Here is an 18,650-nt window from a genome sequence, read left to right as displayed (position 1 = left end):
AGTTGAATGGGATTTTGAACTTGCGGTGTGTGCGAGAACGGTGAGAGAGATGAATGGGGAATATTGAGCGTTGATTTGTTGGGAAAATGAATGGGTGGTATTCGTTTGAGAGTGTGACAGTGCGCGGATTGGTGACGTGGCAGGGAGGAGTACGGAAGGCCGTTGATCTTGCGATAATGAAGGGCGGAGATTGAATTGCGTTACACGACGCGGATTGGTGTATTCTTGAAGAGGAAACGAAAAGAAATTTTGATATTTGGGCGGGTTCTGAAAATTGGGCTGCCAAATCAAAAACTTTGAAGTTTGAAACCCATGTCCTTAAACAACTATCCTACTCAATTAATATTAAATGAGATTAAACAATTATCCTACTCGATTAATATTAAATTTTGATATTTGAAGTTTGAAGTTTGAATTACGTACTCGATTTTGAATCCATTATTATAGTAGGTTCGATAATGATTTCCCACCCAATTATCCTGATGATTATTAAATGAGATTATTAATTTTTTTTAATTTAGTTATATATGTATTTTATTGATATAAATTGTCATTCAATCATAAATGATTTTATATAATGAGTTGATTAATACCTAAAATATTTTTTATTACGGCAATGTAATAAGCTTTGCAATGATCGTACATTAAATTAAATTAAATTAAATTTTATTATATTAAATATTTTCAGTTTTTTTGTTAATTATAAAATTTCAATAATTTTATAAAACATTAAGAAAGAAAAATAAATAATAAATAATAGAAATAAAAAATTATTAAAATTACAATATAGAAATTCAAAAATTTAAGACAAAAAAACAAAAATATTCTTAAAAAATAATTTAATTAAAATGAAAATATAATAAAATATGTTAACTGATATTTCAATAAAATAAATTAAAATATTTTAATCAAAAGAAATTTAATATTAAATCAAAAGATTATATAAATCATAACTAAAATTATAATAAATATTCTGATATTAAATTTATTATATATCAAAATTAATTACATATTTGTATCAAAGAAATTGCTACAAATTTTAGCTTTTATTTATTATATTTTATAATAAATAAAATCCAATATTAAATCAAAAGATTATAACAATCATAACTCAAATCCAGGTAAATATCTTTCATAATCAAAAGAAATCCAATATTAAATCAAAAGATAATAAAAATTATAACTAAAATATTTATATATTTTCTAATATTAAATTTAGTATATATTAAAATTAATTAATTAAATATTTATATTTAAGAAATTGTTATACATTTTAAATATATATTTTAAAGTTTTTATTTTATTAAATAAATTAAAAATTAATTATATTTTATTACTTTTTAATCAAGAGTGAATGATAATGAATTATTTTTTTAATGATGCTAAATTAAATATTCTAATTATTTTACAATAAATTAAAATGAAAGATAATAAAATATGTTAATTGATGTTTCAAATAAAATGTATTACCTACGGAATTTATCTACGGGTAAAGTTATCTACGGAAATTTCCGTAGATAAGTTACCTACGGAAATTTCTGTAGATAAGTTACCTACGGAAATTTCCATAGATAAGTTATCTACGGAAATTTTCGTAGATAACTTATCTACAGAAATTTCCGTAGGTAACTTATCTACGGAAAAATCCGTAGATAAGTTACCTACGGAAAAATCCGTAGATAAGTTACCTATGGATTTTTCTGTAGGTAACTTATCTACGGAAATTTCCGTAGATAACTTATCTACGAAAATTTTCTTAAATAACTTATCTAATAACAATTTTAAAAATATTTATTTTAAAATATTATAATGAATTAACTAAATTTTAAAATATATTTTAATCAAAAATATATTTTTTGGTCGATACAGTAACTAAAAGTATTATAATAAATAATTAAATTTTAAAAAAATTAAATTTTATAATGATTATTTTTTTAATGATACTAAATTAAATATTTTAATTATTTTATAATAAATTAAAATGAAACGATAATAAAGTATGTTAATTGATATTTCAAATAAAATGTTTTATCTACGAAATTTATCTATGAGTGAAGTTATCCACGGAAATTTTCGTAGATAAATTATCTACGGAAGATAAATTATCTACGGAAAAATCTGTAGATAATTTATCTACGGAAATTTCCGTAGATAATTAAATATTATCTATGGAAATAATTCCGTAGGTAATATTCCGTGGATAACTAAAAATTATCTACGGAAAAAATTCCGTAGATAATATTCCGTAGATAACTAAAAATTATCTACGGAAAAAATTCCGTAGATAATATTCTGTAGATAATAATCATTTTTCTTGTAGTGACAGTTGGTGACCCTTATCGTAGCGACTATCATTCCAGGTATTCCCCCCTTTCACCTTATCATTTTTTGTCTTCATTCCCATCACCGTTTGGATATTGTATTGGTGTTGTTTGAACATTGTATGACTGTAGTTTTGTTTAATTTTTGGGTGGCTGATTTGTAATACGTATGCGATTGAAGGTACCTCTAATATGAATATATGGTGTTCGATAAATGTTTCAATGAAATTGGGAGTCTGATTTGCTGTTGTTTTGGGCTGTTATGATGTTTAGTTTGAAACACATTTTAGGTTGGTTGACTTTGGTAATAGAAAGATGTGAATTGGCACTAGTACAAAATATACATTCTACGTCTATTATTTTACGGATTTTACGACAGAAAAATGTGTGACGTGGAAGCAGGAGACGTAAAATTTACGTCGAACATAACAAATACGACATAAATTTACGTCGGACATAACAAATCCGACGTAAAAAGTTGTAAAAAAATTAAAAAAAAAAGAAAAATGACTGTAAGCAAGCAGAACGACCCGTTCTCCAAGCAGAACGCCCCGTTCTGCAACCCGGACTTGGCTCTCCTCCTTATTTTCCTCTGCTGGTTTTTCGTCTGGCTTCTCTTCTCTGTTCTCCTCAGGCTTGGCTTCAGCCACTGGTTGTTCCTACTCAAAATATAAAAAGGAACACACATAATGAGTACAAGAACTAATTAATGTAGATCAAGTTATAACACTATCAACAAGAAAAAAGGTTTCACCAAGAAATATCACCTGTTTTTGCTTCCTCACCCATTTGTCGTATGAATGGAGACTGAAATGTTAGAAAAATTATAATAAGGAAGGAAGGAGTATAGGAGGCGAAAGGATTTCAACGCGCGGGAGAAGAAGTTTTTGAAATGTCTCCAAATCTCCAGCTGCTTGTGACCTTCTTTTAAGGGCAGTGATGTGCATTATTTACGTCGGACAAGGGAGGGTCCGACGTAAATTATGCAATCTACGTCGGAGGGTAATTGTATCCGACGTAGAATGTATAATTTACGTCGGACCCCCCCTTATCCGACGTAAATTAGTTAGCTTTTATTTACGATAATGTCACCGCGTATTTATAACGTCGTATTTTGGGAGTTCTGACGTAAATAGAGTGACGTAAAATCCTATTTTTGTACTAGTGTGGGGTTTAGTGAGAGGGTTGGTTTGGGATATTTTTAGCGTTCAATTAGAGACTCTTTTGGGGCTGATTGTATGTTTGTTGTGTGCTCATGTCTAACAAATTACCTTAACACAAATTCATGCATAAGTTATATATAAATTATTTAAGGGCAATTAATTTGAATTAGGAAGCCAAATTAGACTTTAACATATATGATTTTAGGGACATATTAAATAAACCTATTTTAAATTTATTTAACTAGATTATAAGTTAGAAAATGTTAGCTATAAAAATATTAATTTATTGTATTATGAACTTAAAAAATTATATAGGTAACCATAATCAAGTTAAGTAAATTCAAAATAAGTTTTTGACTTATTTATTTTCTTTATAATTAACTTAGAAATATTTGTTAAATTTTGATACTTGGAAATATTTTAGGTACGTATTTATAATCTTGACTCTTTTTAGGTATCCTTGCATAATCGTAGATATTAACTTATATAATTTATATTATTGTGTTTGTTTCATTAAATGTTTTAATTATATTATAATTGTTAAGATTGATCGATTGTGAGTGAATGTTAATTTTTCATTTTAGATCAAATATAATGTTTAAACCATTAATGTGTAACTAGTATTTTTGTTTGTATAATGTATGGATTAATTATTTATCATATATAAATAAAATTTATAATAAATTATATATAAATTAATATTATGTTTGGATATATAAATTATATTTAAAATTTGCATAAACAAATATTTAAAACATATAAATTTATTTTAGATTTATGATAAATACTTTATATTGTAACACAATATTATTTCTATTTATTAATAATTTATTTTAAAAATATTAAAATTTAATTCATAAATAATTATGATAAATAAAAATTAAAATAGATAAGAAGTGAAAAAAATTTCTAAAAATACTTTTATCGAAGGAAAACTTTTAAAAATTCTTTCATACAAAATAAAAGTTTGTGTTTAATATAAAAGTTGATGATTATAATCATGTGAGTCCTTTCTTTATATGCAATAGTGATGTTTTTGACATCGTTTCTTGTGACAACTTGCTTTCGATATCAATAACGTAATTGTGGATATTGTAAATATCATTTGTACTATTTATATATGATGCTTATATATTGAACTATTTTTCCTACATTAGTTTATTTTCTTCATTTAAGGTATCTACGATGCATTTGTTTAGAAAAATATAATGCATTTATTTTAAAATTCATTGACCATGTTGGCATCCAATTAATGTGTTGGGAATAAGATACTAAGGTGCAACAATATTTGATAGAGAGGTTTTTGGTTGGAGGCAAAAAGATATATTTAGTATCTTATTTGAATGAATAAGTACAAATTTTAATTTTATTTGAAATTTAAAGTAACTTGTTACTAACATTATTATAAAATGCAGGGTTAATAGACAACTCGTTATTATTCCTTGACAATTTCTTATGGTTCTCTTTTATTCATTGTACAATAAAATTATTGAGTTACCCATTAAACATCTTATTGAACTCTAAATTTCTAATTTGAATACATTCTTTTTAATTTGATTATGGTAATTTTCTTCATTATTAGTTTGAATTATCATTCATTTTCATAGATATTTGGATGCTAACTTGAGGTTGCAAGATTTTCTTCAGCATCTTGGAAGAAGCTTTAATATATTGCTCTAAAAGTAAGTAAAATGTCAACTTAATAATCAATAACAAATTAAATTATTTCCTAATTGATTATTACGTGATGAAGTACCTTTTCACCATTATCTTCATAAATATTATGAATTTATGGAAAGAGGTAATACATATGAAAATAGATTTACTTGTCATTTTATTATTTATTCATCAACTAATATTTATTTATTCTATTAACTGATGAAGATTTGTAAGACATTTGAACTAGATATGCAACTTTCTCTTTAGGATTCTATGAATAATGCTTTATTTATTTATTTATGAAATTTATTACTTTAATTTTGACCTATTTTTAATTTATATTATATGTATAAAATTTATATTGCTCATGACATTGATTCTAGTTCATTAACATTATTTACTTTAACATAATGTTGGATGGTTGATAGTTTATCATATATATATATATATATATATATATATATATATATATATATATATATATATTATTTGGGTGTTACTTTAATTTACCATAAATTGTAGATATGAATTGAGACATATAATGTATTATAAAAGGTTGTATTGAACTAAACAATCATATTTTATATTAAATTACTTGGATGTTGTTTCCTGCTTACATGTTAGGTAAAATTAAAAAAACAAAAATAATAAAAACTCACTTTCTGTGGCGGGTGTAACCACACCGTCGTAGAAAAGTGGGTGTTAATGTGTCAATACACCACATTTGGCACCACTATGACAAATGTTGACATCCATTATAGAAGATCCACATTGTATGTTGAGTGTTTGCTTGTTACAAAGTATTTGGATATTCTATGTTGTTCGAATTTATGATGGGTCCAAAATTGATGTAGAATGTAATCATACTTGTAATGTATCATTATTTATAACCAAAGAAAGATGTAAGAGAAAGAAACTCATTATCCTACATATGGGTAATTTGTTACAAATCACACAATATTACACATAATTTACCTAGTCTAATAGTGATTAAGTTGGCTTAAATATATCTAAGTCATACTATGATTGACTAAGTCAACTTAAGCACGGCTAAGTTGACATAAACATAGATCATATATACAAAATTTTATATTAATCTAAGATGATTTGATACTTCATTCTTATAAAATAAAATTGACGTAATATATACACTTTTAAATATAATAAAATATGAACACTTTGATTACCTTCAAGTTATTATTCAATTTTAACAAAATTTGATATAAACATATAAAGTGATATAAACTTTCAATCTAATGATTAGATTTATAAAATTCATATTTAATATAAAGTTATAAGCGATGTAATACTTAGTAAAAATTATACCGATGTCGTTTGAACTCTCCTTATATATATATATATATATATTTATGACAATATTTAATTTATCAAGATTAAGAAAAATAGTAATATAATTGATACTAATAAATTTATTTTATTTTATTTTTCACAACCTCCTTGTACTACTTATTTTTTAATTAATACTTATGCTTTTTCTTACCCGATTAGAGTACATATCATATACTATTTTCCTTTCATAATTAATATTGTTTACTTTTTAAACAAATTAAGAACTCAGAGTCGACGAGCATGAAGCAGAACCATTTGAGCACACCGAGCGGCGCTTCAAGCAAAGAAAGAAGGAGGGAAAGCATCGAATGGAATGTGGGAAGCGAGCTTACCGGTCTTTGCTATGGATCTTAATTTCCCCTCGCTATAGCTACCATGTTCAGTGCCCAAACATAAGTATGCCTACCTACATGTTATCTTACTACACCCACTCACCGCTCTTGGAGGTATATGAGACAGACTACGCGCAAACAGCTTTAGCAACAAGGCTAGCTATAGCAGGCTAAACAACTAAAAATGCAAGCATTGAAAGACGCTCACCTCGTGCATTCACCCTAAGGGAAAGTTCTTGAGTCAGTCAACTCAATTACAATCCATCAAAGAAGAGCATATATAAGATTTCTACGCGTTGGGAGAAGTGAAGATAAGCACCGAAAGTAAGAGAAGTGAGTCGTTCGAAACCTATTCTAGTATAGGCCTAGAAAACTTGACCAAAAGATAGTCAGGTCCTTCCCTTACTAATGCTAATGCGGGATCAGTTACTTCTGAGCAGCTCCATCTCCCCTTCTACTTCCCTTTGTGGCCTATCCCAGACAGCAATGGAAGCTGCTAGCAACCTTCCCTTCGACACCCCAAGTAGAAAGCCCTTCCAGAGATTCATGTGAAACCTGTTCTTGCAAACAGCCTACTCATGCAAAGAGAAACTTTCCCATCCCCTGCACGAGATTCGACAGTTGCTCTAGAACTAGAAATAGTAAATGCCAATCTTTTTAGCATTGCCATCTTATTATACGATGCATTAAACCTACTCTTGTGATAGCGGAGACCCCTGCTAACTCTTGTTTTCCTGCCCTCGCCCTTTCTTCCATGTAGAAGTTAATCGTTATATCAGTTCAATTAAACGAACTAGATAGAAGGACTAGATAGAAGGAGTCCCATCTAAACAAGAAAAAAGGGAGAACTGCCGAACTTTACAAAGCCTATTGTATGGATGGGGTGCTTAGTCGGAACTTGGAAGGCTACTCAACCGGGTCAGTAGCTAGAAAACACCTTTTAAAAAAACATGTTTTAATTTGGAATGTTTCAGTATAAAATAATTAATATAATAAATATTATGAATTGTATTTTATATAAAAAAATAAATAATTCGTCTAAATTGTTCTTATATATTGGAATAATATTTAATAAAAAAACTGTTATCTAGTCGGGATTGTAATCTAAAAAGGGCATTCTAATGTCACTATCACATTTTGTAGCCTAATTTGTGCAATGTTACTAGTAGGAAACTTAGATGGCCAAGTTTCAAAGTTTCAGTAAACACAATTCCCTATATAATTTGGTTAATTACCAGATACTTGAGCTTTGATGATGACTTGATGTAATCAGAGACCTCTAGTAAATTTGTCATGAGAAATGAGTAAAACCTATAGAAGACAAACTTTGTTATCATAAAGAAAGATTACTACAATTTAAGATGTAGTGTGCAGAGAATTTTTAAGTGACTAGGCATTCTTGTTAACTAAAACTAGCTACAAGAGATTCCACCAATCATGTGTTATAGAACTTTCTTTAGTTGAAATTTAAGGGCACTAATATAATATATAACACAATAATAAATAACTTTTTATTAAGTAAAGATGATAAATCAACCATTTAAGTTATATGATTGAGTAAAATTTCTTATGTAAATCTCTTGAGTCACACAAGATCTTTCAAATAATTTGTCTAAATAAAAGAATGAACTTAAAAGTTGAAGATCAATTTTATTTAGGGACGAGATAGATTTTATATGAGGATCAAATTTCAATCTATATTTTCAACCACTTAAAAACGTAATTGTTAAAATATAAACTTGATTTTGGGTCTTGATTGATCTAAATAAAAGCCCAATTGTTAGAAACATGTTAAGGTCAATTTTAGAAACATATTCTAAAAAAATGGCATTAGAAAATAATTCTAGAGTAGTATATAGAATTATCTAGAATATATAAGTAGATTTGAATTTTTGAAGAATATTTCAAAGAGTCATTTGTATAATTAAATATCATTATACAACACAAGTAGGATAGGAAATTAAATAGGAACAGAATTAATTAATACTCTAAACAAATATTAGAAATATAACTAAATACTTATTGCAGTCTTGAAGTTCAAGGTATGCATATATCAACAAGTTTAAAGTAAACATAACGTTGAAGGTACGCATCAACAAGTTTAAAGTAAACATAATGAGACAAAGGTATATAACTAATATAGAATCAATGTCTTAGAGAAGATTCTTAGTTAAACACTCAACATCTAGAGGTATGTAGCCACGTTGTGCTCAATGTCTTCTTTGGCCGGTTCATCAAATGCTTCCTCCCCAACATATATATCTAGGATTGACTTACACAGGAGTTTGCTCTGGATGCTTCCCACTTCCTGTCCATCAACTATACAAGAAACAAGATAAATTGCATTAACTTTATGTCACTACTAGATTTTAATTCTTTAACAACATTTTCTTGTTTACATTTGTTAAAATGTTACTAAATATTAAATAAATAGGTTATTTTGCAACACTTTTTTAAAAAATGTCATTATAGATAGAGTAACATTTTTATTTTAATATTATTCTTTCTAATTATTTTTAAAATTAAAATCCCATATCGAGTAAAAAAATTTCACATAAGTTATTTTGTAACATTTTTTTTGAAAAATGTTACTATAATTGCTTATAAAATCAAAGTCCCACATCAAGTAAAAAAAAGTATATTTCTCTTATCTCTAATTATTATCCATAATTAAAATTCCACATCGAATAGATTAATAACTCATAAAGAGTATATATAACCATATAGTTATACTTAAGATAAATAAAATTTGATATTTTATATATAATTAGTGGTAACTAATTAAGAATGTCTTCCCCTAAAAAATGACTAAGAATTTCTAGGAGTTTAAGAGGTATAAAAATATAATAATTGATAGTAATATATTTAAATTAAAATTAGTTATTATTTTATAAATTAACAAAATATTAGCAACATCATTAAAATGTTACAAAAACACTACTTTGCTAACATTTGAAAAATGTTAGCTAATTATATAAAAATGTTATTAAAAGTCTTTAGCAACATGGACTATATATTGCTAAAGCAAATTAGTAACATTTATACATAATTAAGTAACATTTTTCAAATGTTACTAAAAACTATTTGTGTTATAATGTGTAGCCTATTTGGACTACGGTTTAATGTATACACAAGGGAACACTTCTTAACTTAGACTCAGTTCTAAATGAAGAAAGGTGTCAGAAAAAATATATTCATGAATCACTGTAAAGACTTGATTTTTCCTCATACAAAACACAATTGAAGCAGGAGAATTATTTAGAATTGTATTATAATTCTGAAACTTGAAATGAAAATGTAGATGAAGAAAGATGACTTACTCAATGTGCGAAGGAAATGACCCTTTTCTCTTAAGAGATGAATTATAGATCCATTAGGTATTTTGTGTTCGTCTCTAAATTGTGAAGTGAACCTGCATCACGTTAGTGAAGTAAAATTATAATATGCAACAAAAAATTCTTACCCACTTGAATGAAAAAAGTTATATCTCATGAACAAAAATTCATAACAAAATTTTTCACAGATTACCAAAACTAATATATCATCAACTATTATGAAATACTTTTTAATAATAGTTTCTATGCACATACATACCTATTATATGCACATACATACCTATTATTTGACAAACATTTGTGTATGTGTGTGAAAGTAAGGATTCATTCTCAAATTTGAAGTTTTGCCACAAGTTCTAATAAACTAAATATGATGATATAATAACTAAGTCTCAACATAAGAAAATGATATTACAAGTTGAAGGAAGTATTCACCTTTGAAGCAATTCTTTATAGTCCGATCCCCCAAACTTTTGCAGTCTGCTTCCCACAGACTCTTCAAATATACTACGAAAGAAACCGATGCTCAATTCGTTGTGGACAATCTGAAGTCTAATTGCCATGGGTATATCACTTTCCATAAGATCATCAGTAAACTCCTTTTTGCCCTGCAACTTGGACGCAGAAAATTTCCTATATTTTGCAGAAAGATATTCCTTTATGTCCAAATCAGCAGCATAAACACCTGCCCAAATAACAATTTTTCTAAATACCATAATTTTTTTTTGTTTTTATTTTCTCCCATAATCACTATCATTATTTGTGTTATATATTTCAAATTAACAATTAATTACATAAAAATTAAGTTACAGTGAAACCAAACAGATAGTTATACTTCATCTAATAAAAAAAATTAATCTAGATATTTTTAATGTGAGTTATCTCCGGTAGGTAAAATCAAAGTAAAAGCAATTCTATGAAGAACAAAAGAAAAAGGTGATAGAGACATTAGATCTGAAAGTACAAGTTAAATTGAAAAAATTCTTCTTCTTTTTTTCATACCAAATGCATAAACATCAAAGCTTATGAATGGAATAAGGCTTTTTTTACGCAAACCAACTCCACAGAGTTTGAGAGAAGGGCCTAAAGCAGAAGGGAAGGGCACTCCAGTTCGTTTCTCATGCACGTAAACACCATTGTCCTCCAAACTGAGAGGCATCGATGAGTGAGAAGAGATGACAGAACTCATAATGAGAGATTTCAGTTTGAAATTCCTATTCAATTAGAAGAAATATGAAGAAAATGTCAAGGCACTGCAAATTTAAGCGAAGGAAAATTCCTCAGAAATTCCTCGGTCGGTGGATAGCTGTAAATGTAATATCAACCAAATGCATTCACCTTAACGTATTGTTCGGATAGGATGATGTTGGGAAGAGAGAAATGTGTCAGAATAAAGTGCGAAAGTGAATGAAGTTTTTGGTTGTTTGTGAAACAAGAAAAATAAATGAAGAAATAAAAGTTTGGTGGACCCACACCACAAAATAACTTTCAAATTTGAAATAAAAAAGAGAAGAAAAAAATATCGTGAGCCCATTAAATTAAACAATTAAATAACATATTTACTCTTTTTTTATTATATAAATATGTTGATAAGCACAAATATTTTTTGAACATATCTTTACTTTCATTTTCTTTTATTTTTTTTAACTTAAACACTTTGAAAATTTATTTTTATTTTTATTAATTTTCTTTTAATTATTTTTTATTCTACTTCTTTCTTTCTAGAATTTTCAAAATCCAAACAAAATATAAAAGATTAGAAACAAAGCAAATGTATATGACTATTGAATATGCTATTTATTCTCGACTTATTTATATAACTGAATATATTATATAACTGAATATAAAAGCTATAATCGAAGATTATTATAATTTTTTTTATTATATGCAATTTTCACGTGAATTTTATATAAAAATTTGTAATAAATATTGTTCTTTTAAATTTTTCTGCAAAATTTTATTTATAAGTAATATTTTTGTGGATAATATATTTTTGTAAATTTTAAAATTCACAATAAATTTTCTATGAAATTTCTTGTAAAAAAAATTTGCAGAGAAGTTTCCAGCGAATTTTTTTGTAAGAAAAACTACAGGAAAATTTCTTACAAAAAAAATAAAAAAAATTACTACAGAGAGTTTATTACGAATTTAAAATTCAAAGGTAATTTTTGTGTAAATTCTATTAATAATTTTTTAACTTTCAAATACTTACAATGAATTCATCCCAAATATTAAGAAATTTGCTTCCACGCCTTCAACATGTGATACATAACTTTTTAAACTCTTAGATTGTCTCTTAGATTGTAGATTATAAGTGTAATACTCAACCATACAAAATCAACTTATAAGGCAAGTATTGTCCCAATTCATATACTCTTTAATTATTTTATTTCCAATCGATGTAGAACTTAAAGTTATCTTTAAATATTAATTAGATCATGTCTTTAGAAAGAGGATTAATTCATTATATTAAACAACAAAATTATATTATTATAAATTATTTTAACTCTTAAAATATTCAATATTATAAAAAAATTAGTTTTTTTATTAAATAATTTTATTTTAAAAAGTATCATTAAATTAAAACTCATCATCATTACTTTATACATTTAAGTAAAATAAATGTTTAATTTATTAATATTTTAAATTTAAATTAAATTTTTATGAAATATTTATAAATAATTTAGTAAAATAATATTTTATTAAGTAAATGCTTTTAATTTTAAGATTTAATAAATTATCATTAAATTAAAACTCATTATTATTAATTTACCATATTTATAAAATTTTATATATTTAATTTAATTAAAATTAATTATAATAATATATTTATAAATAATTTAGTAAAATGACATTTTTAATTAAAAATATTTTAATTATTAAACTTATAAATTTAAACATTTTTTTTTATTTTTCTTGCAGATTAAAATTTGCAGAAAAATTCGTAGGAAAGTTACCTGTAAAATTTTTCTACCATTTAGTAAATATTATTTCCGAATTTATTTTTACAAGAAAATCTGCAAGAAACAAAATAAAATTCTTACAACATTTTCTACAAATTTTATCATGGAATTTTTTTATGGTCATTAAAATTGTTGTGAAATTTGTAAAAAAAGAGTTGTAGATTATTTTTTATAATTTTTTTAAGAAATATTTATAAATTATTTTTTGTAAATAAATTCGCAAAAACTTTTTGTGAAATTATTATTGCAAGAAAATTCACACAAAAAATTATGTAAATAATATTTTGTAAGAAAATTTACAGGAAAATGATACTTTTCTAGTAATGTATCAAAAAGAAATTTTTAAGAGTTTATTAGTTTCATCTCAGTTAACATCTAATTAGTTAAAATTTAAAATTTAACTAGTTAGATATTTTAATAAATATGAATAAGCAAATCATTCTAAATATGTTAAATGTAATAGTGGAAAGTAGTACTCTAGATAAGTTATTGTAAATTATGAATATTCTTCTTGTTTTATTTATTTAATTAACTTGACATAAAAGATCACTAAACATAATGTATCTCATCACAACTATTAAAATCTGTTTATTTTGTGAAAAAAAATGGTATTTGTTTTTTGATTTACAAAAGGATCATAAGATATGATAAAGAAGATGAAAAAAACAAGATAAAAATTCTTTTTTACTCAATATATCATAGGAGAATATTTTTGTCCAAAATATAAAAAAATACTCATTATAATTATTATTATACTGACAGAACTCACCGAAAATTTTTAAGTGTTTTTAAAAATTGCACTTGGATTAACAGATGGTTTGAACCTCCATTTGAAAATTTCATCAGTTTCAGAATGTCCGAAGATCGAACTAATCCTTTGTCTAATAGTTTTACAAAAAATATTAGTCTGAAGGAGTCGCCACCAATATTTTGCACAAAACATCAAAAAAAGATTTTTCAAAAATTTGGTTTAGCCTTCACAGCCAGAGTCGAGTTCAGAGGTCGGTTACTACAACGTCTAAAAATTAACCCTAATTTTATATGTTTATATATTTGCATATAACTTATATATATATATATATATATATATATATATATATATATTGTTTTGGATTGATAACACAAGTAAGTAATAAAAGGAAATTTTTAAACTCACATACACTTAGTTAGCTTATAAGGTCTTAAAATATTTGCAAAAATATATACATAATTCTAAACTACTCAAATTTTATTATTATCTTCAATATTCACATACATCTCATTTTATTATTATGAGAGTACGTACCTTACATATAGCTCTTTATATTTGTATCATATCAAAAAAATATTTACAATAATGTACATTCTTATAATCTACCTATTTCCTACACTATTTATACGATATTTACATATCCGGTTGATATAAATTTATTATAGGGTTGACATGATTGGTTGGAGGAATATAAAAAGTGACTACTATCTGGCCATCTATAACTACGGGATGTTGCTGTGTTGGTGAAAAATAAAAAGATGACAATCCTATTCCTTGAAATGTCACCGCGTTGGCAGCCGCGTCCATAGCCCAACTAGTGCCTGGGAAGACTGCAGTGATAACGGTAGTAAAAGGGTCAGGAAGGATTGGCAAATCCATCTATTATAATATATTAAATTTTTCACAAACAAGGAATAGGAGTGAGAACACTTATTAAATAAATATATTTAATTAAATAAAGAATAACATAAAAATTAAATAATAAAATTTGAATCATTTTAATAGTGACTAGTCAGGATAAATGAGCATTATTGTAGTATCAACCAAATGTCAACAGAATATTTTACCATGAATGATTACTCATTTAAATCCCCAAGGTCAAACCTCCAGCTATAAATAATTCAAATTTTATCTTCTATGGCCATAGAGCAATATTTATTTTTAAAACCAGTCAATGACATTATAACAAAATTATATTATAATTAATTTAAAAATAATAACGCTAAATATATTTGGGAATTTATCATTATTTAAGCTTTAATTAAATAACATATACGTAAATAAAATATATTAAGAGCCCCAAATAATTAAATGGCAATGATAATTATTATAGAATAATTAAACAATATAAACTATGAACATATTAATAATTATTATGGATAACAATAAGCATAGAATAAGCAAATAATTGAGGTTAGAGACACCTCACTAGATAAAAAAATAACATAAATAAATATAGGAATATAAAAATTTAAAGATATAAAGTTCTCCTCTCCCTTACCTCGAAATGCACACTTATCAGAAGTTTATTTTCTTACGCTGCGATTTTCTCTATTTTCTCTCGTTCTCTCTTCTCTCTTTTGATTTTATTGCTGTTGCTGCGTGCCTCAATTTACTGTAACGGAAGCCTATTTATAGGGAAGGGAGGCTCACTGAATTCACGGATTTGAGATACAATTTTTATCACGGATTTGAGGTACAATTTTTTTATCCCCGTAATGATTTTTATCACAACTGATCAGTAAATTTTTCCATGATTGCACATTCCCTGCTGTGCCATTTCCACGTAATTGCTTACGTTTAAGCCTCATAAATGCTTTGCCACATTGTACATTCACATTGCTGCACATTTCATATATATATTCACTACACCTGTACCTAAAACTTCATCATACTAAGGATAACGTGCGTACAGGTTTTTATCCCTAGTAATTATCATTTTTTTTATTACACCCATTCGTATTGTTTATCTATATATATCTATATCTATATATATATAGTTTACGTTTAAACAATTAAAATTTTAATACTAATAATTAAAATATTCTTCTAAAAGAATTATTAAATATTTCTAAAAGTATAAAAATAAAAAAAAATTTATAATAATTATATAATTTATAAATTTTATTTCACTAAAAATGTTATAGTAAAATTTATATATATATATATATATCCATAGATATAATTATCATAATTAAAAATTTCAATACACTTAATAATAATGTTGTGAGTATTGTTATTTAAAAATATTAGGATATTACAGTTACATGTGAGGAAGATGTTAGGCACCCCACAACATCCGAACTCAGTACCTTATGACAATTTTAGCATTATAACAACGTAATTAAATTTTATTACTATTTATTAAGCATACATAGCGATTGATATCTACATTTCTCCTAATCTACTACATACATATTACTTTATTATCTATGTGATGCCTACTCTATTGCATACAAGAAATGTGATAAATAAAGCAATAAATAAGAGAGAGGAAATTAGAACCTCCGAAACAAGCTTTTGTATATATCTTCTCATAAAGTTGTACAAGAGCACTTTTTGGTATAGACTTCGCACTTTACAAGGCCTCACTAACGCTCAAAATTTTTAATAAGGAAACTCTGAAATCTTTGCTAAAAGGTCTAGAGATCTCTTAATCAGGCATAGAGAGTTAAAGAGGGGGAGAGAATGAGGTGTGTCCTAAGAATGGATCATTGACACACTTTTATAGGCGTCTAGGGAAGGAAAACGACCGTTCCACAAACCAAAAATGCACTACTTTGTGCAAAGGGGAACGACCGTGCAAGGCCATACATGCCAAGAAGGGGGAACGATCGTGTAGGCAAGGCTTGCTCATGGGCCGCATAAACAACAATTTCACAATTTTGTAGCCTTGACTGGGAGGAGCAAGGCTTCCATTACTTATGAGAGTTGGGACTATGTCCTTAAGAGCGTGAAGAACCAAATATGGTAGACTATTGTGGTATGAAACATTTTCTTTGTATATAAAATTATATTATTAATCAAATATTGCACATTTACTAACAAAATTGTTATATATGTAACTCACTTATGACATTCCCAACACTGACTGGTTGAGAAATAAATATGTTGCTTATATTAGCCAATGTTGGAGAGGTTTTAAGAGTCAATTGAGTAGTGAGTACAATTTTGGGGGCAAAAAACAAATAAAAAAAAACTTGTCATGATTATCAATATATTGATCAAGAAAGTAGTGACAGGTTTTGCGAGTATTGACTCTCACCAAATTATTTGGTAATTAAGTGAACTTAACAATTATATAAACTATTTATTTACTTATATGTTTTGTTATTACTAATGAATTTTTTTTGTTTCTATTATGTATAAAACATGAAAAGAGAAGGTGGGCATAAGAGCTACAGGCTCTTAATAATGTCTACTCCCATGAATTGTTTTGTGAGGGTATGACAAGCTTGAGGAAGAAATGATGAAGGAGATTGTTATTTCTTTGAATGATGGATCCGGGATCAACTAGTAGAGTCAACCCAATCATCATGCCAAGTGGAAAGTAACCTGACTAAGGAAATCACGGGACTACACAAATGACGCCACTCAGGAAGTAGTAAGGAGGATTGTAAGTATCCTTTTTTTCATAGGTTGGATGGATTACTCATCATCAATTATTAATAAATTTATTTAAATAAAACTGTTGTGTTTTAGGGTGATTTAGAGGAGTAGGTTGATAAGGGGACCTTTGTTGAGGAGGGCATCAAGACATATTAACGGTTGCACTTGGCACTTGAGAGCATCTAGACCATGTACGTACAATTAGACGGGGTAGAGGCATCCGCAATGTCTTTGGACCTCCTTCATCAACTATGCATGTCAGTAGATCACAACTTATTGTTGATGATGGGGCACATCTTAAAGCTAAAATGAAGGCAAAGGTGATGATGGACCTCAAATAACAACTTGCATCCATGGCTTCTGTACAACCTTCTCCTCCTTCTCCTTCTCCTTCTCCTTCTACTCCTCCTCCTCCTCCTTCTCGTGTTAGCTTGAAGGGGAGTTGTGCTATCCCCGACTCATCGAAAGAGAGTGTAGTTGATGTGGCATAACTTCATGTGCAATTAATGGCATGCTAGAGTAGTTGGTGGCCATAGGCAAAATGCACATGTTGGGGTCAACCATCTACCACTAGATGATTTTGGATGAATGCTACAAATGGAGGTTGCGAACGTTAGAGAGCATGATGCTCGAGTCCCTCTACCCATTGTTGAGGTTCAGACAATGGGGCAAGCCCTAGGTACCATTATCCTATGGTCATCCAGGCTAACTAGGGCTAATGTGGCTAAGGTAATCATGTTTTAATTTATTACATTCTAACGATGTCTTTAATTAATTATTTTACTAAATTAATTGTATTATATGATGTTTAGGTTTCTTTTGGAAAAGGGAAAGTTGTTGTTACTTTAACACCCCGAATTTTCTACTAATATAATGTTGAATATTATTATTTTTATATAGTTATTTTTGTTAATTAAAGGGGTTTTATAGAGGTTTGTATTAATTTAAAATTATTTATGAAAATTTTATATAAAGTTAATTCTGATTTTTTTAGGCCCAGAACGGCCTGTTCCGAAAAGCGAAACGGGCTGTTCCCAAAAAGCGGAATGGGCTGTTCCAAAAAGTGGAACGGACCGTTCCAAAGGATGAAAGTGAACTATTTTGAAGGACCAGAACGGGCCGTTTCAAATGGTGGAACGGGCCGTTCCAAATGTGTAAAATGGCCTA

General features: G+C 27.2%; 1 protein-coding gene across 1 annotated transcript; it reads right to left on the bottom strand.

Moving 5' to 3' along the window:
* Nucleotides 1-8,744: 8,744 nt before the first annotated feature.
* Nucleotides 8,745-11,910, bottom strand: LOC109798067 (fatty-acid-binding protein 1). Its single transcript, XM_020358274.2, has 5 exons — nt 11,499-11,910; nt 11,163-11,374; nt 10,596-10,845; nt 10,146-10,237; nt 8,745-9,144 (listed from the first exon to the last, which is right to left on the bottom strand). The coding sequence occupies exons 2-5, from the start codon at nt 11,347-11,349 to the stop codon at nt 9,011-9,013; spliced, it is 663 nt and encodes a 220-aa protein (XP_020213863.1). The 5' UTR covers nt 11,350-11,374; nt 11,499-11,910; the 3' UTR covers nt 8,745-9,010.
* Nucleotides 11,911-18,650: the final 6,740 nt, after the last annotated feature.

This window comes from Cajanus cajan, chromosome 6 (genome assembly GCF_000230855.2).
Source record: "Cajanus cajan strain Asha chromosome 6, NIPB_CcT2T_4, whole genome shotgun sequence".
Classification (NCBI taxonomy): Eukaryota; Viridiplantae; Streptophyta; class Magnoliopsida; order Fabales; family Fabaceae; genus Cajanus; species Cajanus cajan.
This window is presented reverse-complemented; position numbering and strand designations above follow the sequence as displayed.

What these genes read in the sequence shown, in the direction of transcription:
- LOC109798067 (XM_020358274.2), bottom strand. Translation starts at nt 11,349, where the DNA reads ATGAGTTCTGTCATCTCTTCTCACTCATCGATGCCTCTCAGTTTGGAG. An exon ending in CTTTGATGTTTATGCATTTG is followed by an intron (nt 10,846 to 11,162) that starts GTATGAAAAAAA and finishes TTATTTGGGCAG; the next exon opens with GTGTTTATGCTGCTGATTTG. An exon ending in TATAAAGAATTGCTTCAAAG is followed by an intron (nt 10,238 to 10,595) that starts GTGAATACTTCC and finishes AACGTGATGCAG; the next exon opens with GTTCACTTCACAATTTAGAG.